Source organism: Diorhabda sublineata, chromosome 2 (assembly GCF_026230105.1).
Source record: "Diorhabda sublineata isolate icDioSubl1.1 chromosome 2, icDioSubl1.1, whole genome shotgun sequence".
Lineage (NCBI taxonomy): Eukaryota > Metazoa > Arthropoda > Insecta > Coleoptera > Chrysomelidae > Diorhabda > Diorhabda sublineata.
In genome coordinates, this window is record NC_079475.1 from 34898059 (window position 1) to 34919922 (window position 21864).

The 21864-nt window shown below is 30.3% G+C and overlaps 3 protein-coding genes across 9 annotated transcripts in view; 2 read left to right on the forward strand and 1 right to left on the reverse strand.

Annotated features, from left to right (window-relative positions):
* Nucleotides 1-2340, forward strand: part of LOC130440798 (spectrin beta chain) — a 78358-nt gene extending 76018 nt beyond the window's left edge. For all 6 annotated transcript variants that reach the window (XM_056774137.1, XM_056774133.1, XM_056774135.1 and 3 more), the window contains 2 exons: nucleotides 285-467; nucleotides 1767-2340. In XM_056774137.1, coding sequence (XP_056630115.1) covers nucleotides 285-467; nucleotides 1767-1770 — 187 coding nt within the window. In that variant the 3' untranslated portion in view covers nucleotides 1771-2340. The remainder of the gene's footprint in view (nucleotides 1-284; nucleotides 468-1766) is intronic.
* Nucleotides 2341-3100: 760 nt separating this feature from the next.
* On the reverse strand, nucleotides 3101-5908 carry LOC130452957 (uncharacterized). Of its 2 annotated transcripts, XM_056792507.1 has the most exons (6): nucleotides 5593-5876; nucleotides 4243-4410; nucleotides 4031-4161; nucleotides 3876-3977; nucleotides 3496-3809; nucleotides 3269-3432 (listed from the first exon to the last, which is right to left on the reverse strand). In XM_056792507.1, the coding sequence occupies exons 1-6, from the start codon at nucleotides 5604-5606 to the stop codon at nucleotides 3286-3288; spliced, it is 876 nt and encodes a 291-aa protein (XP_056648485.1). In that variant the 5' UTR covers nucleotides 5607-5876; the 3' UTR covers nucleotides 3269-3285. The 2 variants fall into 2 exon arrangements, with proteins under 2 accessions (XP_056648484.1, XP_056648485.1); XM_056792506.1 differs by having other exon boundaries at nucleotides 3101-3432; nucleotides 4031-4410; nucleotides 5593-5908.
* A 719-nt stretch (nucleotides 5909-6627) lies between these two features.
* On the forward strand, nucleotides 6628-20412 carry LOC130452753 (uncharacterized). The gene is made up of 10 exons (XM_056792172.1): nucleotides 6628-7429; nucleotides 9128-9434; nucleotides 10059-10350; nucleotides 14244-14556; nucleotides 15081-15223; nucleotides 16452-16666; nucleotides 17370-17623; nucleotides 18290-18489; nucleotides 18953-19083; nucleotides 20079-20412. Exons 1-10 carry the CDS (start codon nucleotides 6855-6857, stop codon nucleotides 20334-20336), a joined length of 2688 nt encoding a protein of 895 aa, XP_056648150.1. The 5' UTR covers nucleotides 6628-6854; the 3' UTR covers nucleotides 20337-20412.
* Nucleotides 20413-21864: the final 1452 nt, after the last annotated feature.

Below are 21864 nucleotides of genomic sequence, written 5' to 3' on the forward strand. Positions count from 1 at the left end.
CGCACCATACCATTTATTTATTATTCATTAAAAGTAGTTTGTGAATTTGCAAAAAAAATTTGAACCTCCAAAAGAATCTATCTATTAATCTTAATAATGCTCCTTCAATTATTGCTGCAAGTGTTCGGATTGTTCCCTACAATATCACGAGAAGGATCACGTTTAAATGGATATAATTTAAAGAAAGGAAAATAAGTTTTAATTTTCATTAGGCTCAATAAAAACGAGTAAAATAAAAAAATGTATTACGGATATGAATAAAAAATGTTTTATTTTTCTTTTAGATTGGACAGTGGTGGTGAATTCCTCTTCCAATCGCAGAACGACTCTGAGATGAACACGTGGATTGCAAACATTAATTCTCATGCAGACACAGAATCTGCTGGTCCTTCTCGCTCACATACATTACCCGCATCTGGGCAGAAGGAGGATTCCAAACGTCGCAGCTTCTTCACTTTAAAGAAAACGTAAGTATACACAAATTATTAATATTTTACATTACATAACAGTAATTATAACTAGTTCTTCAGTATCTTACGACTCTTCCTTTTATCGTGAGAATGAAACATCAACAACAAATTTGATTCTTCAAATATGATTTCCTCAAATACATTTTAATCCCAAAAAGCGAAAACAAGAGTGCGACTGGACAGAGTCCAGCGCCTCACAGGGTTCATGCTTACGGCCTCAACTAGGACCCTTGAAGTCCTACTAGGCCTCCCAACCCTTGGATCTAGCGATACAATTCGAAGCCATGAGGAAACCCGACAGGCTGAACATCCATAAAGACTGCAAGCTGGATCAATTGGCCATGCAAAAATCACTGAGCGGGAGCAGTGGAATGGTGACTCCAAGCCAATAATGGAGCCACCTGGTACACAGACGCGTGTTCCCCAAGCGCATGTTTTTCGCTTGGGGAACTCGCTACCGTCTTCCGAGCCGAGGTATTCGCTGTGATGGACTGTGGACGCGCGATACTCAATGGACGCCACAGGAACACAGTAATCTCAATCTGCTCGGACAGTATAGCTGCCATAGAAGCCATAACGGCTTAAAAGGTGTGCTCTCAACGGTCTACTCGCAAGGCAGGCTCGCAGGGATGGATAGAGACAACTGATATGAGACAGGCGAAGGCACGTATAAATGACCCTTGTGGCGTCTCACACCAAACAACTGCTCCAACTAAACAGGCGCAAAATCCGACTAGTGACCGGACTTCTTTGCTCAAAGCCATCGGGAAAAAGAAGCAGACTTCTTATGATCCCTGCTTGTAACATCGCCAGGTTTCCGACAGACAATGATGGCGACATCGGATTAGGGCTTAGGTAGCATTCATCGACATGACTGCTTCCGTCTTGTATGATAAAAATGACCGGTCCTTTGCACCAGTCCCCTCTCACACACGAGGAGGGCGGACACTGGGTCCCCCCTCACTAACGTCAGGGTCCAATGGCTGCTTGAAGGTGATACAAAATCCGAAAAATTTAGAAAACTACTGTCATCTATATATTTCCTTCCCATTTATAGTGTTGTATTTTAACTTTTTTTCAACTCAGTTTTTATTAATTCTGATTTAACAAGAACAAAATTTTAGTTTTGTTATTTCACTGTTTAGTGCACTAAACTTTGTCTTTTGATATTTATTATTGTACGATTTTATTGAATTTTATTATCTTCATTGTGAGAGCATTTACTCTATAATTGCAAATAAATAAAATGTAGCATTTGAAAATAGTGATAACTAATAACTTTTTTTTTATTTTCAGATAAACTGTTCTACTTCTATTCTTGATCATACCTGTATCCTTACGCTTTACCTGAGAGGACTATTGTCCACATTTCGCCCTTCTTTTATATTTGCATAAATATTTAATATATTTTTCTTGTAGTTTGCACATTATAATTATTATATAGTAATTTTTAAATGTATAGTAATATATTAATACTATGTGATTAAAAATCAACTTGACTGGGGCACAAAAGTTTAACCTCAGTAAACTGGTGTTGTATTTATTAATGAAATGATTTGAAAATAATATATACATAGTTGAGAAGAAATAAATAAAGTAAAATGTAAGAGTCCCAGTAATAATCGTTTACAATTACATTTGGACAGTTTTTTGTCTGTCAATTTCTCCTTTTTATATTTTTTGTTCAATAATCTATCTAAACCATTATTTGTAAGTTGCAATATTCTTTTCAGCTTTGCTTAGCAAAGGTCATTCTGTCGGTGACAAGTCATTCATTAATTTCATATATATTATTTGTAGTTATTTCTATTTTACATAAATGAACTGTGTGCTTTTAAAAATGGAGTTATAATAAATATTGTTTTTAGTACTCTTGTCTTTTATTTTTTTTGGGTATAAAATAGTTGCAGTACCACAGGCCTTAAAGGCACATGACTTATTTTTTTTTCTCTTTGGTCTTCAACTGACTTCACAATTCTCTGCAGGTTGCAATTTTTTACTTTTGCGCTCCAATTCGGTTCTACCTCTTTAGTATCCTTCAAAATTTTTTCTTTGGTTTCTCCCTCTTTTTTGTACCCCTTCCCCTTCTTCAATGGCCCTTTTTGCAAATCTTTTTCCTGCATCCTTTTAGTATACACCAACCATCTTACTCTTGTGAATTTTTTGGATCTTGTTATTGATAAATATTTATACAAATCCTTCAGTTTCTTCTCCAAAACTGTATATTAATAAACAAAAATATTTGGTGATTCATTAATAACTATGGTCTTGACAATAGATCATTTATTAGCAGATCCTAACCTAGATCGAGATTTTTATCACGAGTTTACGAACACTCTAACTGGCACCTATTTTGAGCCAATGAGAAAGTCGCACCATTGTAAGCGAAGCCCATCAAATTTAAACGGATAAACAGAATGTAGTAGCTGATCAAAATCAAATATAAAGCGTTAATTTTTCTGGTTTACAATAAAAATTTATACACATGAAAAAATGTTTAGGGTGGTTACCACCCTTGCTAGGTGGTATACTTCAGAATATGAATGTCAAAAAAATTATATTAAACTTTCATTTAAATGAATAAGGATAAAAATTTATTGACTATTTATGTTGATAAAAGACAGAAAATGAGCTGAAATTTTATTTCTTTCCTATTAAAAATACATATCTGTTACAATAAAATCCCATATTATTTGAAAATAATTAATTTTCCTTCACACTTTTCAGGCTTAGGACTGACAGAAAAGAAATAAATATTCTTAACTGGCGTGTTTAAAAATTAATTAACACTTGCTGAGTATTATTTTGTCGCTTTTTATTCAGATATGTTTACTTTTTCATTTTTTACTATGTTTGGTATTGTTGGAGAACCCCTTTTAAAATTTTCAATATACTCCATAAAACGATCAAAGTCCTTGCCTTGCAAACTTCTAAGTTTTCTAATCAATTCTTCAATTTGAATCTACAAATCACAAAATATATGAATAAATTAATATTATATTAAAACCATTTTTTTCATGATTACTTCTCGTTCCTGTTCTTCTGTGATAGACGATGAGTTATTGTCACAATCCTGTATAGTATATTCATCCTCATCATGCAGTTTTTTTTCTATATTATGTTTTCTAATTAAATTTACTAAATCCACTTTTGTGATTAAGTTGACCCTTGTCAATTTTTGGTTTCCAATTTTTCTGGCATCCCTAATTATTTTTTTAATTGTAATTCCACTTTTTAATTTTGCCACTAGGGTTTCTTCTTCAATCTTGGTAAGCCTCTTACGTATCAATTCATCATTATGTCCCACATGGGTTTCAATAAATGTCACCTTAACCGACCCTAAGTAATAAATATAGAATTATAAATAAAAGATATTTATTTAATGTTTTACAAATTTCTACTTACCATTTGCATCAACTTTAACAATAAACCGAGAAGGACATTCCCCATATATATGAATACTGCCTGTAACTTTTGTTTTTCGTTTGTGAGCAGTACTGTTATATCCTATAAGAATGAAAACAAAATTAATCATATGCAAAAATAATAATGACACATACCTTTATAATTACTTCGATTACATATATAATAGATACTCTCATTTCCATTAGATAATTTGTTTTTCCTTTGACATGCATAATCTACTTCTCTATTTCCTTGTGATCTCCATGTTTCAAATTCTTCTAGGTTTCTAAAATTGAAAAGAGATTGTTTGATTATTATCTTGTGTGTATTCGTTAAATGCTTATTGAGCGAATCATAATTAGTAAACCTCTCCTCCTTAATACAAATAGGACATATCCTGTGTTTGTGACCCTGAGACTTCTTATCTAATAAAGACTGGGATGACGATGATTCACAATGAAATTTTAACATGTGTTTATTTCGAGCACTGGTGTTCGAAAATTCTTTGCCACAATATTCACATATTTTCTTTTTCCTAAAAATAAGCCCAATTTAGTAAATCTTGAATTGGCTGTATGAAGTTACACAACCAGGTAATAATAATTGTGTATTGTGTGTTTTCTTTTGCAATTTTTTAAACAAGTTGTATATATTCAAAATTTGCACAGAACAATAGGATATTCATTATTACCTGGTTACTGAATCTTAATTATTTCTTTATAATAATTAAATGTTTGTATTAGAAGCAAAAACAGAAGGTCAGACACATTTACAACAAAGGAAGGAGGAAGATTAAGCCCATTGTTGTTAATCATTAATTAATTAAAAAAACCAAAGATCATGTGTGTGGAGTATAAATATTTAGAAAGAGTAGAAATTTCAATTTACACATTTACTGATTATATAGCATTAATAACAAGGACTGAAAAGAAAATAATAGAAAAATTAATTATATGGAATGAAGTACTACAAGCAAACTGAATGAAAATGAACAGGAAACAAAGGTAATGATAATAAACAATGGAGGTTACAAAAGGCACATACTAATAGATGCGAAGACATAGAACAAGTAAACATAGTGCAATTTTAGGAGATGACTAGAAGCAGATGGGAACATAAAGATGAAAATAAATAGGAGAATTGAAAATGAGAACAAAGTATACCATGCTATGGTCAATGGATTGGAAAATATATGAGAAGTGTCAAGAAAAACAAAATGGAAATATTTTAAAACTAGATTCAGGCCAAACTAACATAAGATAAGTGCTAAATGAGCAACAAAAAATGTAAAATACAAGCTACAGGTGTGAAATATAATTAGAAATGAAAGAACAGGAGAAGAGCTGTAAGCAATACCCAATTCATTGAAAGAAGGAAGTTGAGCTGGTGGGGATATTTACAGAGAATAGGTAATTCATGTCAAGTAAAAAAAAGTTTATTAAAGAAAGAGAAGCAAATAAAAAAGAAACAGGAAGACCAAAAGAAACATAGGATAACATGATAAGAAAACTTTTTAAGAAATAACTTACTGGAAGGAAGCAAAGAAGGTTTGTATGATTAAGAAGAAATGAAAGAAAATTGTATAAATTGAGTCTATAAATATTGTAAATGTACATTTTTGTAGCTCTACACCTTAAAGGTCAGAAGGGGATTTGATTATACGTATATAATAATTAATCGTTTCAACCACCCTCAGAATAATATAACCGCTACATACCTCTCTAGATCCATGATTTTGCTTTCCTAATGATACACTATCACAATAATATCGTTAAAAATAATTTTAAAATGTTTCTAATAGCTTGGAAAAGTTATTAGAACATAAATCACATAAACGTTTTATGAAACTAAAATCGTAGATAAAAGATATACTAAAATAATCAAAAAATCGCAATAGCTAAAGACTAGAACAACGAGTATATAATCTTTGAACTAGAAACAAAACTGATTGGAGAAAATAGCTTTGTTTGCGGTATACGTGTATAAAATTTTTGTCCTGAACATCACAGAACATACCCTAAGAAAGGAATGACACATTTATTACACTAGCGTCACGATTGATAGGTGGCTGAACAAAGTTCACAGAACATAACAAGAGTATGTGAGGTAAGATATTATATAAACAGAACAAACTATTCGTCGCCAACAAAATAACATGCTCCAAGTTTAAGAAAAATTGAGACTGATATGTTATGATTTAGTTTTAATTTTTGAAAAAAAAAATTGAAATTTCCCCCCTGATATTGATATGTTACTGATGTTTGATAATAAGAGGGTTAAGTCATGTTGACTGAAGTATTAATGCAAACAGCGTAGCTACTGGTAGCTACCGCTAACTATTAAAAAATGTTTCAAATTTCCTTATCATAGAAAAATTAAAAACTCTATTAATTAATAACTATCTATGACTTGGAAACTTTGTTGTAGAAAAACACACCTTTAAATGTTACGAAAATAAATTATATCACATTTGTCATAAGGGATTGTCTCATACAAATAAAAAAAACGTTTTTATAGCCAACTTTATTTTCTTAATATTTTAATAACATAATTTATAAATTATAAACATAACAAAACATACAGAATAAGGAGACTGAATGGGTTATAATTTATTATTTCAGTCAATCTACAATAATTATAGAAAATCCTGAAACTCATCAAACTCAAATTATAAATTGACTTTCTTTAATACGTAAATGAGATTTCTACCTGGTGACAGGATTTAAAGTTTATAGAATTTATAAGTATTGACAACTGTCAATGAAAATGACATTTAACCATTACTGAGATAAGGGATATCATCATAAAAGTCCAATAGTTCTTTCTAAGTTTATCTTCTCTAAGAAGTGGGACAAATTTTTGTAAATAACTAAGACAATGTAATTTGATTATATATAAAACATTTCATTGTCATAATTATCATACGTTTTTATAAACTGTCTCATTTTTCTAATATTTCACATAGATTCTTTGTGAATCATGAACGAGAAACACATCGACATGAATGATACAATTAACTACTTAGAAACTGGAAACTACCTTTGTGATACTAGTATCACTACGACGAAAGTTATAAAAAACATATATGAATTTTGTATGTTTTTTAATAGTATCGGACGAGTTGCAATATTGAACGCAGACCAGAATGAAAGTCAAGAATTGGTAAGCTTACTTCTGCATTTAAAAAAGAACATAAAATGTGCAATATCTGAATTGGGCCAGTCTCATGCCACAAAGAACTACAGGCTTATGTGCCCAGAATGTGAAGAGTTAATTGAAGTAAATGCAAATACTAACATTTGGACAGTTTTTCAACAACATGAGCATTTCGAGAAGTTGTATAGCAATTTTTTAAATGGCACCTATCAAATTTCAAATGAATCTTCTACAGCTCAAATTGAATCGTTGCTTGATGTAAGTAAAACTAGTATTGAGGATTCTACTTATACTTTGGAAACAGAGCATACAGATAGTGGAATTGATTATGAAGAAACTTGTAATGAAAGTTGTTCTCCTGAAGAAGAAGAAGAACCTCTTGGTAGTAATACTTTTCGGTAAGGGCGATTTCATATATTTTTAGTATATACAAGGTCATTAAATTTCTACAATATCTTCTTTTGATATCAATTTTACATCTAATATCAGTGAAAGAATGAATTACTCATTGCTGTTCATTTAATTAAATGTCTTATATAACATCATTCAGTCTACATTATTTGTTTATTATATTATTATAATACCTCATTGATTGTTAGAATTTGCTTACAAAATTGGCATTTCATAGATGTTTTTGACAGTAGTAGCATAGTGAGCTTCCTGTGCATTTATTATTTTTCTATCAAATTAAGTATTTGATAGTTGACTGAAAGAGACCATTAAATACGAATACAGTTACAATTGCCATATCAGTATCAACTTTTTTATTACTAATAATGATATAAAAGTAACTGAAACTTGAATTTGTCCAGGACATTTTTTCTGACAGGTCTATTGTATACTTATTTGTCCCTTCCAGTCTGTTTTTGTGTTAAATTGTTAGTTTTGGTTTTTAACTAAATCATCTTACTTTTCTATACATTTGAGGCAAGTACAATATGTTGCCTTTTTGTGGCACTTCCGATTTTAATCAAGCTAATCAATAATTCATTTTATCACTGTCATGTTATTATTGTTCAAATCCAACAAATTGGCGACTAGAATGGAAAAGAAAACGAGAATAATATGTCTGCATTCCTAGAAAAGTTCTAACCTCATCAATATTTACGGGGCGAGGCATGTCGACCACGGCTTGTCCTGTCAGGGGACTTAAGTATTTTATTATGCTTAATGATATGCCCAAAAAATGAACTACAAGTTTGGGAGAAAACATTTTTGTTCTTGTTCAGATGCAAATCAAATTTTGCCAGACGTTCTAGGCAAAGTCTCAAGTTCTATTTACACTTGTCAATTGTGGTATCACGAAATGAATGAAAAGTATTTGCAATTTCTGAGGCTGCTGAGACCTCATCTATGTTTAAAATGGGAAAAGACCTGCTTTTTCTAGTGAGTCTAGTTGTGAGTGCATAATATAGATGTCCGTCTGTTTTGGTTCCACTATGAAATTACTAGAAATTTTCTCTGTACATGAATACTTGGCAATTCGGCATTGTAACGTGAGTGCCTTGGTTTGCACCATTACATTGTTTGTCCAAGGTATCAACTCCTAGCGGTTCAACTGAAACATTGATGAAAGAAGCATCCATCTCCAATTGTGTTTGGTATTCCTCAAAGTTGTCCTCAACACCCTACTTCTGAGAGTCATGGTCCAGTTCAATTGCTTTCAGCATCAAACAGCTCGAGTAGAACAATCTGAAGAAGAGCAGCTGCTGCCTAAGACACAGGAAACACAAGGTACTCCTGTGCTCTACTCACCAAAAAAAGGCCAGGCTACTTCAGAGACTACATCCAATGAAGATCTTTTGGTCAACCTTCAGATCTATTATATCTACAGTTATTGTGGCAAGTACAGTATGTCAAGTTGTTGTTGAGGTACTCCATATACTATTCAAGATAATTAACTATTCATATTATTATTGTTTGATTTATTTTCAATAAATACAATCAGTTCAGATAACCAATGTCTTTTCCCAATCAATTTTAGAGATGACCTTGAATAAGTTATCCTATTGATTGGTTGTAAATTATAACCAAACTATCCCTGTAGATTATGAAATAAAAAGTTTTTGATTTTTTATTGAAAAATTTATTTTTAGATTTAATTTCTTACCGTCCTATGATTCAGTTATTGAAAAAACTCTTTATCCAAGAAGATTGAAATCTTTGAACAAATTCAATTGTTGTAAATTACCTACAATTCAAAAGATTAATCAATGTAATGCTATATGCTTATTATGCAACTGTTCCTTAAGAGCCATTAAAGTGATTTCCAGGAATCAGTGCTTAGATCATATTGTAGGTCAACGTCATATGAAAGCTGCTAATGACCCACTGCTTGTAGCTGCTCTTGAATGTTATCACGAAATATTCTGGAATTTAGAAACTTGCTATCAGGCACACCAGGTAGGTATTAATATTTTCTATTAATTGTTAGGTAAAGTAATTGTCATAAGTTGCCGATGACCATCATCTAGGAATATTATAGATCGATGATATCACAATTAAATATCTACAAGTTTAATCAAAATCAAAAGTCACCAGCATAAACAAGTGCAAAATGTATGGTAGTCAGGTTTCATTTATAAATTCCACATAATTGTTGATTGTTTTGAAACTTGATGTTTGGGAGAAAAAAAAAACAGATTTCTCTTTACATAGACACAATAATATTACAAACGAAGCCAGAATATTTGGTGTATGTAGTTGTAACAAGGAAAATACACACCATGATTGGTTCAGCAGTAATAAGATGTTTGATTTAGGGGATAGAATTGGCCATATTCTTTAGTCTTGTGATGTATAAATTGATGAAGACCTTTCAATTGAATTCCAAAATATAACTATAACACTTTGTTTACGTGATTAGATTGGTATAATGAAGTTTTATCATAGCTTGAGGTAATTGAGGTGACATTATTTTTAGCTTGTTTCAAAGTTGACAATTGAAATTTTAGTAATTTGTTAGAAGTATTAAAAAAATAATGTCAGCGTTGTATATTGAAATAAGTATCAATTAGCTATTTTTAGGTATATTTTGAGCCAAAAAACACCACAACAATAAAATGTCATCTGTGTTGTGTAGATGTTCCCATCCAAAGTACTGTTGATCATATTAATTCTGATATACATAAAAATACAGTTTTGAAGTTATTTTTGAAAAATAGAGTTACTGAATTCTTTCTGCTTCACATACAAATTGAAGCATATGGAATAAAACCAGAACCAATTAAAAATGAAAAGCCAAAAGTGGATAATGAAAATGAAAGTTCAAAAAGAAGAATTAGAGAAAGAAGAGGGAAAACAATTACTACAAATCAAGGTAATATTTTATTTTTCATCTGGCACCAATAATATTTAATATTTTAAAGTAATAATCTATCATATTTTTATGTACTTATACAAAAGATAAGATAAAAATATTGTTTGTAATTCACCAAGATTTAATAATAATGATACATTTTCAATAATAAAAATAGTTTTAAATATTTTACAGCAGACAGAAAAGAAATCAACAAAAATATACTTTTTCACTATCATTTTTGCTAATATATATATATATATATATATATATATATATATATATATATATATATATATATATATATATATATATATAGTCTTTCTGCTGTACGTATCTAGAAAAATATGCATCCGACATACAGGGTTTTTCAAAAAAAATCATTGCTTCATCTATGTATTATTCTAATTACTGTGCCTTATAATGACTAGCATACCCTAAAAGTAACTTTTCAAAGTTTGTGGTATCATGGATCAGCATTTTATATTTGCAATGATACTTCAAAATCCAATACCATGTATAATACAAAATCATTGACATTGCCTCCAGACATCTACAGCACCTACTACTACTACTACTACCACTGTCCCTACGGCTTTTGAAGCGCCTTGGCCTTGTCCACCACATTTCCCCAGTCATCACGGTCCAACGGTTCAATAAAAAATCTACAATTTTTGAATTCGTACTTCTATTCACATAATCTCAAAGTTTATGTTCCAATTTATGTTTTATTCCAAGATTTTCTTATTGCTCAAACTGTAACATTTTCCAAAACTCAGATGCCCCATAGACAACATCCTTTTTGTTTCTTTAATCTTTTATACCAAAAGGATGGTATTGTCTTCAATTAAAGATTTCAAAAACCGTTGTCGGTACTTCAACTTCAAATCCTGGTCTATTGGTTGTAATAAAGGTGTCACATGTGGTGGTAAAAAGGCTACCGCTGTGAGTTCTTCAATGTCTGGGTGGGACGGTGCATTGTCAATCAAAAGGATAGCTTGTGGGAGTACAAGTTTCTGCTTTGGAAGCTACTATTTTTGTTGGCAAAGCTCTAAAATTGAGACCGGTTTCGTCGGCATTATAAATTTATTGGGGCGAATAATTTCCTTTAGGTATAAAATTTTCAAATGTAAGAAGGCATTCCTGCGCCGCAGCGTGATAAGAAGAAAGCTGTTCTCCAGTTATAGCTAACTGGCGTATACTATGGCGCTTTTTCCATCAGTCCATCAGTCAAACCAACCTGTGCTGGCCGTAAATGAATTTTTACCATTTAATAACACGTTCAACGGCATAGCTTTTTCCTGAACAATAGGTCTACTTAAAGGGTTCCCCTTACGTTTAGTAGCCATTTCATTTTCCTTTCACACTTCAAAATACTAATTTTTCAAATAATAAAACAACAACTCAAAAACACTACAGTACTGTATCTTCACACTTACACAACACGCACGATTTCACAGTTTCACAAACAAAATCAGACTATCTTTAGATTATGTTGGCTCTTGAGTTATGAGTGGGAGAGAGTGTACAATGGGGTGGGTGAATTGTCACGTAGTTTAGCCGCCCACTCACGTCATAATACTAAAAATGGCGCAATGGGCTAGTTTCCTATTTGTAATGATTGGTGCATTCATTAGTATTAGTAAATAGACTATTGAAACTGCTTTTTAAATTGCATTCTTTTTGCTTATTTTAATTATTTCGGCTAATCCGAACAATTAGCTGATCCGAACAGTGTTCGTTCCTATTTAGTTAGGATTAGTCGGACTCAACTGTACTAAAAAGTTGAAAAGAAAAAAAACTTTTTTTTAAAACAAGCTTTTATTATTTGTGAATAATAAGAAGTAAAAAATTGAAAAAAAAACTAACTCTGTTAAGAAATATAACACTTTATAAGTTCATAATTATATATATTTTTAATAAAAGAGAGTTATATTTTGATGGTATAATTAAGAAAGGTTAGTTCCTTGTTTTTCCCCTTGTTATCAAAATGTAACACTCTTTTATGTATAAAATTGGGACTACGATAAAATCAAGAAGAAACAATAATTAAATTTTTAGTATTAAAAATATGCAATTATGAACTTATAAAATGTTACATTTTTTATTAGTTATATTTCTTATTAGAGTTATATATTTTTAACTTTTCAGTTCATTTTATTCACAAATAATAAAAGCTTGTTCTTAAAACAGGTTTTTTTTAATTTTACTATTTTCTTTTATTTTTTACCCTTTTCAAATGCTTTAGTCCTCGTTTAATATTGTAAATTTTGAATTACAAACACAAATATAGGTTTGTTCCAACTTGCTACTTTGAACCGTTCTTGGAAGCGTTGATGATATTTTAAGTACTTGCTATTAACCAAGGATCGAAAAAACCGTTCCGAAACTATTCACAAACGATACTTAAGTCGGTTGGAACGCACATCTCTATTGCGCAGATGCATCACCGTACTAAGGATGGTTTTTTGATGTGTTGGAACGAACTTATTATCTATTTGCGTTGGATTGCGGTGGCGCTATAAGTAGATACATTCTGTAGATCTGTCAATCTTAATTAGTTTCTCTTAGATATTTGTGTAGGGAAGTACCAAACAAAAAATAATTTATTTTTCACTATCAACGTTGAATAGGGAAGTTATGTTCAAACAACCAAAAATTTATTATTTCAAGCCTCGTAAGTAAAGTATAAAATATATTAATTGAATAACCTGTTGTGTTGTTTCAAATATTAATTGATTTGCTTGAATATTATTTTTTCTCATATTTTTTATCTTTAACATTAATAATATTCAACAATAAATTATTGTATCTCACTCTCTAGTACCATAACACAAACACTGACAGTAACGATGTCATCAAACCGGAACATGAACCAAGTAAAAAGCTAATTATATTGAATTTGAACTTATGAGTTAGCTAACATTATCATTAATTGATGATTGAAAGACAAAGAACATTAAATGTGGAGTATTTAATCATATAATATATTATATTTGTACCAATTTGCTGTTTTATATTATTAGATCTCAATGTTTTTATTTACAATCTGTTATGTGTTTTATTTCTTCATCCTAATGCTTCTTGTTTTTGCTATTTACCAGTATTATTTTCGGCTGCTATAACTTTTCTATATAATTCCGAATTTTATGGAACTACTCATTTATCAGTATACTTTCTTTATACAAATTTTTAGATACAAGAAATTTATTAAAATATCATTGAAACAGATGTATTAAATTACCACAGTTTGGAGATCATCAATATTGAAAACTGAGGCCATAAAAATATTTTGTAACCAGAGATAGGAAATTTTGTGTATACAAATGTTTGCTGTGTGATCTGATATACAAAATAAGGACACCAACTATATTTTTTCCATAGTTGATGTACTTAGATACCAGTAACATATATGCTTTAATTGTATCTATTTCATTATTACATTCAAATTTTACAGTAAAATTTCATGTAATTTATTGTATTCTTTGAATTAGCAAATTATTCGACGAATAATTTCCATAGTTAGTTGCTACCATCGTACTTTAAAGTTCTGAGATTAAAAATACTAAATAAACATGTACTATTAGCAGTCATGTTTATTTAGATTCTACCCTCATTTTCATGTAAAAATATTTTCTTCTCATTTTGAACAAAAAGTTAATCTTATATTCGGAAATATGCTAAATGCTCCTGTTTGCATGCATCCAAGGAACATACAGTACATTGGTTCCTAAAGATATTAACCACGAATAATAAGTTGCCCCATTTTTAAATTAAAATTTGATTCTTGTAATGATTCTGATGATGCATGTTAAAATGACAGAATTAATTCCAAATAATCACTATTATTATTATTAACATGTCAAATAGATATATTGTTTTCTGTGATTATTAATATTTTATTGTTATTTTAGAACATGTTGAAGTAAATGAACATACCATATTATCCAGGCCATTTGAGTGTGTCACTTTTCAAGATTGCATACCACAGAGATATAAGGAGCATTCAAAATATTTAAGAGATAGACATTCATACATAGGCTGCAACTTGTGTCAGAGAAATTTTAACAAAAGGATTGAAGATGTATTAAACCATTTAATGACTCCACAACATTGGCAGTTGGCGGATCTCAGTAAACCACAGTATACATTTTATTGCGAAATTTGTAATATGAAATTCAAAGATGAAGTTTCTTGGGGAAGACATTTTCTTCCTGGACAAAATAAGTAAATATTTTTCCATTATATGCTAACTGTTCATCAGTATAAATTATTAAAACATTAATTAATAAATTCAAATAACATTTGAGTCCTGAGAGTGGCCTAAATTCAAATGTTTAAGTTGAGATTATTGAATAAGAAAATGTATACTTAATATATAAAGCATAAATATACTAAATCATTGGATGAAAATGCCAACTTGTTTTTTATTGTTTAATAGTGACTTTTTGATTTTGAGATTACATTTTGATTTGTTTTGTGATGTTTACATATGAAAAATAGTAAATAAAAGCTATTTTATAAACCGAACCAAAAAGTTTTAGTTCTGTAGTTGTTTGTAGAAAAAACGTCTGTTAAATGTATATCTCAACAGTATGTAGTAACACTATGAAACATGCTTGACTCTTGTTTAGATAAATTTATTAAAATACCATTCTAAGTTACATACTAAGAAGGATAATAATAGCATCAATTTCTATATTTTATGTTATGTAAGTAAGAATCTTTTTATTATTAATTGTTATTTTTAGTCATTCCAAAGTATCAAAGAGTCGACTTGACAAATTAACTGAACATGAATGTGTTACTTGTAAACTAGTTTTTTTCGGAGATGAAATATCCATTCTTAGACACAAAAATGTATCGGGAAATTTCAAAAAGAGAGAACCGAAAGGTTAGTAATTGAAACAATATACTCTTATATATAATGTATTATTGTTTGTATGAACTCGATAATCCATTTATCATATTGTTCCAAATTGTGTTTTTCTTATAGCAGCTTTTCACGATCAGACTTTTCTAATAGTATACACTGTTTAGGTCTGATTCGACTACATATTAACTTTGGTAGTTACTCCCTTGTTGTATTTAGTGACATGGTAGCGTTTTTTTCTTTGAAATATGTATTCAGGTTCGGCTCTGAATGAAAATTAACTAAAAAGTAGACTAGTGGACTGTTAAGCACGTAGGCCTCCATTGAAAAACAGATGAGATGCTTTGTCTTGAACCTTTTGAGTACTTCAACTGTGCTGGGCACTCACCAATGACGTGGTATGCCGTTTCTTCCTCCATGCACGAGCGGCACTCGTCTGAGGTGCCCATAGTTTGTAGATTGTGTTCTAGATGACTGTTATTTAAGTGGTGCAGTTGTTTGGTAAGAGAGTCAGAAAGCTGGTCTATGTATATATTAGCTTGTCTCATGCCAGGCCTTTATATCCATTTCCTCAGAGCCTGCCTTGTATGCAAACCATTTAAAGACGTAATAGCCACATTTTTGTAGCACTATCTTATACTCCATCACAAGTCTAGAGCACCCTGTAATAAGGACCATCATGACTTATGCTACCGACACAATGAGTATGACATAAAAAGAAGTCAAAATGATACTGAGTATACAAGGAAAAATTATGCGTACTAATATGGGACCGAAAAAAGAAAATGAGGTATGCAGAAGAAGAAGGAATAAAGTGATAGGATTGCGGGAAGAAGAGAATTAAGATTTCCGGGCCGTAGAGTGGGATGATAGTGGAAAAGAAAAGACGCAGGATGAAAAAGGAAAGGTCGACATGGAATGGATTTGGAAAGAATAGGGGTGAAGAATTGGAAAGAATGGCTATGGATTAGTAGAAATGAAAAGGGCTAGTAAACTAGCTGAAGGTGCAAAAATATGGGGATTGAGAATCATCTAAAAGGGCTCTATATAGCTGTAAATAACAGCCAAGCTCCTCTACATAATCCACATGATTAGTACATAATCATTTTTATAATATATTTAAGCTAATTTATATTAAATTAGATTCGTTATTTGTCAGGCTCTTGTTCTAGCTCCTAATTTTTTTGTCTGTAATATTGCAATGTATGTGAAAAATAGGAGTTTCATTATAAAATCTTGAACATTTTAGAAACGAAACTTAGCAAAGAAATAACAAAGATGTTTATGAGTGCAGAAGCAATAGAGAAAGAGGGCGATTGTTTAGTAAGAGAAGCAAATAATACTGTTACGTGCCTGAAGAGAACTTTCGACTGTTGTTCTCAAATAGAAGAAGTACTAAAAATCAGCATGCAGTATTGTAAAGCCTATCCATTCGGTTCTAGGGTGTCGGGTCTGGGAAACGAGGTAAGAATAACTTTGTTTTTATAATACTAATCATTAATTTTCCTTCTATGAGCTGCAAATTTAAATGGACATATTGTATATTTTAATTTGAGTTTGTACCAATTTCACAATGTCTATTCTTGTTTAAAATTCAATAAACCAAAATCATTCATTGATTTACCATTCAGTGTTCTTACTATTCTCTGTAGTTCTTTTACTTTGTATATTTTGATGCTATTCAAATAAGGTATAATGATTAGATGTGATAAATTCAGTTAATTTGAGACTGTTAACAATACATTGTTCAAATCACAATTATAGTTATCAAAATGTAAATGTAAATATGTTACACTATCAGATGAATCAAAATAATATAAGGACCACTAGTCTTTTGTGCTACTCGGCTTGGAAATAATTGTTTACTGAAGTATGTTTTGTGTAGTTTAAAAATATCTAACTACAGATTAATGGTAAATAACTTGCTTATAGATCCCCATATTTACAAACTAAATTCCTAAGGCTTTTCTTATTTTTATTGTTGTAAATCTTTTATTTTTAAATTAATTTTCCTTCGATACTCTTCCCACACTTTTCAAGATAGTAATCAATATATTTTTTTTTGGAAAGATTAGGTTAAATTGATGGAAAAGCATCAACTCCATCAAAAATTGATACTTATTAATAAATAAAAAATTTAACCAGAATATTCTTATCTTTTTTCCAGAATAGTGATTTGGATTTATTCATAGATACAGGAAACATGTACTTTGGGGACAAATATCAAGATTCCTTGTCACAATGCGAGATCGTTAAGAAAGTTCATAAAATATTGAATTCCCGTAGAGATTTGTTTTCTAAAATTCATCAAGTACCAACAGCTAGAACGCCCATTGTAAAACTTCAACACATCGAGACTGGGTTAGATTGTGATTTATCTTTTAGGCATGGATTAAGTGTAGAGAATACGAAATTTTTGAGGTAATTATATTTCTATTGATTTAACACATATTGTAAATACCTCTCACATCTCATTTCTCATTTAGTCAGATTATGGTAGGGTGCAAGACGAAAGCTACATTTGATGTTTGCATAAAATCATGCTCTGCAATAGTATGACATATCGCACCTTCGTAGTTTGTTATTCATTCTTCTTAACCAAAATATAGTTTTCATTTCTCACATATATTATCCAATTGCTCTTCCTCGGATTTGTTAATTATCCACGTTTCACTTTTCGTAATTTACTGATATTGTTTGCTACACAAAAATCCACCATCAGAGAATAAATCTTCTGTAAATCTCCATTCAGATAAAAATAATAAAATATTGACGAGCTATGTAGAAAAATAGTTTGCGTTTGATGCTTTTCACTTTTTATGACAAATAAGTCAGTTTTTTTCCTTTAATGGCGTCATTACATTCTATTATGGATATTCTATTTAATGAATAATGGAGCTTTAATCAATTTATACAAAAAGAATGATTAGGTTCTTAACTACTTTTATTGTTTAAAATTCAACTTTTCATTATTTTGTAACATGTTTCAACATCCCTTTTGATGGAATGTTGGCTTAAAATCGAATTGTCTCAATGTTAATAATTTGTATTTCACAAATATTTTCTAAAAAACTTATTTTTTTTCAGATTATGTTTAGATATTCAACCAATTACACAAGCTTTTATTTTAATATTGAAAAAGTGGTCTTCTTTGAACAATCTGGATGAATACATAACTACATACGCTCTTGCAATGTTGGCTATTTTTTATTTGCAAGTGAACGATTATTTACTTTCAGTAAAGGAATTGAAACGATTGAATCAGAATCCAGCTCCGATTATTAGTGGTAAGCATTAATTGTATTAATGTACAGCAATATTACATTCCTGTATATACAATACATATATATTTTACTAATTTTCTCAACAACCTGTCTTGTGATGAGTTTTTATACGAGAAATTTTATTAGTATATTGAAAGTAAGATTTGATAAAATAATTGAAATATTTTTACCAATATATCAGCTCTTAAATTTATGATATTAGTAATTTATTTCAATTATTGGTAAATATAACACATCACTCAATAAGTCGTGTAACTAAGAAAAACACATTTTTTTGTCAAAACTCGATTTTATTTATCAATGATCTCCTTTAAGAGCAATAATCTATTGAAAGTTGGTATTTTATAAATGTCATATGGATTTGACAATGGCAGCCCCATCTGTGTGTTCGTCACACGACTTTTTGAGTGATGTTATATGTGTGATACACATTCATTATGTAAAACACAAATTTATTTTATTTTAGGATGGGAAACTATCAAATACACCATGCCACTGAACGTTCTGAAAAATCATGTCAAGCAATATGAACATTCACTTTCGAGACTTTTAAAAGATTTCTTTTCATATTATGCAACATTCGATTACCAAAGAAATGTAAGTTTGAGAACGATTTTCTTGAAGCTTCATTGTTGACCTTCTGTTTCTTTTGTGGAAATAAAATTTATCCACACAAGTGTAAACGACAATTCCAATCCCAACGAACAGTACACCTGATAAAAACGCTAGTTTTGTGAAAAGTATTTTTCAAATTACTACAAACCTCTGAACTTGTTCATGACATTAGATATTTGAATGCTTTTGACCTAAAATCTCACCAAATAAATACTCAGAGAGTGTGATATTATATTGCTTTATATTGATAATTTTTCAAATTCTCTTATCTAACCTGATAAAACTGTCCTGTTTCTTAAATATGCCCTAACTTTTACTCTATGAAATTTTATTCTCGGTTGTAATTGAGTTAGGTCAATGGTATCATTGGGGAACCCAGTTATGTATTTAATTTGGCTTGTTCTATTGTTTAAATTGATTTTCTTTTTGTGACTCTTGACACTTTTCTAAGTATACTGATTTTCAGCCATTTTTTTATAGATCTACCTAGTCGTCTGCATCTTTTTCCATACATTTTTCCTGTAGCTTCTGTATCGGCCGAGTTCACTATTTCAAAATTATTTATATTGGTTCTCCTTTAAGTATTAGATATTTAGGTACTGGTCTTTTTTAGACCCTCGCAACTTTGTGATTATGGTTGAACAAGAACTGACCATCCTTTCCATCTAAGATTTTTACCACAGGCTATGTAGATTTCTATTTCAAATTTGTTTATAGCCTAAAATGAATGATCGGACTTGTCTTTGTTTTTACTTGAAAGTCTATTAATGATTTTAGTGTTTCAGTGATTTTATGGTTAATTTTTTACTGTAGCTGCTATTAATTGAACTTAATTACAGATGATAAAATAAATCCTAGTGAATTTATTATATAAATATTTTTAAATTTCAATCGACGGGATTTTATAGTATTAAACTATTTTTTTATTATTAATGTAACTCACTGAATTTTGAAAGTCTTGTTTTTTTTCTGTGCAGACTGTATGTCCAATGATGGGTCACGTCATCAACAAATCACTATTTCAAGAACCAAAACGACTGCCACCTGAGATGAGTGCATATGTTAAACAACTAAAATCGAAACAACCGGAAGAATTTCGTTTCATGTCACCATTTTGTATCCAAGATCCATTTGATCTCAGTCATAATTTAACAAAAGCCTGCCAAAGTGTCACCGTGGGAGCTTTTAGAAAACTATGTGAATTAAGCTATAAACATTTGGATTCTTTGAAATAGAAATATTTCATAGTTTTTAGCATTCGATGAATGTACATACAAATTTAATTCTTTGAAAAAACTTGTTTTTCAGTTATTCAGTTTTTTATTCCATTGACAATTTATCAAGTATTAAAATTATCATTATTTGAAAATATTAATTTTAATCTTAGGACTCTGATTGTCAATACTGACACCTAATCATTCAAAAAGTTGGTTAACTGAGCTTCAGTGAGAGGTGAATTTTAAATTTTTAATTATTTGAGTATATTTTCTGAGAGCAAAATTGATTGGATTGAGATTCTTCAGCAAATCCTCATAGATCAAAAGTAAACTAAAAATATAAACATATTGATTCGTATTTATATAATAAATTTCTATTCAAAGATAAATGCATAGGCATATATTTTAACTTTGATGAAAAAACAACGCCCTATACTGAATACGATATTACATATATTTCTTTGCCTACTTTGGTCAAATGTTTTCAGCATTAGGTTCATTTTTATTTATAAAATTCACTGCTACAAGGTTTATCAAAAGCGTATTTATGTCACATTTTATTCTCTCCTTTGATGTATTTGGCCCTACTTCTTTTGGGCTTTGAGATTTGAGATACTTCTACTTTTCTGTCTTCATGTTTAGTTCTTCAACTGTTATAAAATTTTATTTATAAGTAAATGCTCAAGAATCGAAACAGTTTTAGTGAAAGTGGAGAAATCATCAAAAAAAGACGCGATAAAATGGTCTCTCCATGTAACTACAGTCACAAAGTCAGAAGATACGACATAACTTATATCCTATAAAGGATTTTTCAATATAAACTGTTTTGAAGTGTGAAGTTCTTTTTCAATAATCTGTTAACTTTCATTTTAGACTTGGATCAAGGCACTTAATTTCTATGTTGATTTTTCTCAGAAAAAAATAAATATCATTATAGTGTTACTGATTAATAAACAGCTTTATTGCCAATGTTGTTTAGGTCATATTCGTATTGGGTGGTTTTAATATATTGAGTATTATTTTTATGCATCCTTTTTTGCTAATATGGCACCGTTTTTTATTATAAACTGTTATTACAATCCGATCAACGATGAATATTAATTTACTACAATTTACTAGAAATATTTACCAATGTGTTGGTTTCATATTTTAACTATTTGCTATTGGATTCATTATGTTAATAAAGTATAATTATATTTACTAAATGTGTTTTGAAAAATTTCAAAATCAAAATATTCTCAATTTATAGGCTAAAAGCAAATTCTTCCATATGCTTCAGTAGCTTTGGATCAGATTTGAATCCCATTCCTGCACCAGCATGTTGCGAAGCTCTTTAGAATTTCAGAGGGCCAGGATATAAATCTGGACTGTGAGCAGGCCAAACAAATGGCGTGATTTGGTAACTATTCGAGCGGTGCGGTGAAATTGACGACGCAGCGCAAATTTATACGACACGCGTGAGATCGCAGATATGTCACGCTTTAGTTCAGACACAGTTTGCTGTACCATACGTGTGGGTAATTAGCAAGTCTTTCCTTAATTTTTT

What these genes read in the sequence shown, in the direction of transcription:
- LOC130452957 (XM_056792506.1), bottom strand. An exon ending in TGTTAAAGTTGATGCAAATG is followed by an intron (nt 3,810 to 3,875) that starts GTAAGTAGAAAT and finishes TTTATTACTTAG; the next exon opens with GGTCGGTTAAGGTGACATTT. An exon ending in CAGAAGAACAGGAACGAGAA is followed by an intron (nt 3,433 to 3,495) that starts GTAATCATGAAA and finishes TGTGATTTGTAG; the next exon opens with ATTCAAATTGAAGAATTGAT.
- LOC130452753 (XM_056792172.1), top strand. Translation starts at nt 6,855, where the DNA reads ATGAACGAGAAACACATCGACATGAATGATACAATTAACTACTTAGAA. An exon ending in CAAAAAGAGAGAACCGAAAG is followed by an intron (nt 15,224 to 16,451) that starts GTTAGTAATTGA and finishes TGAACATTTTAG; the next exon opens with AAACGAAACTTAGCAAAGAA. An exon ending in TGTCGGGTCTGGGAAACGAG is followed by an intron (nt 16,667 to 17,369) that starts GTAAGAATAACT and finishes TCTTTTTTCCAG; the next exon opens with AATAGTGATTTGGATTTATT.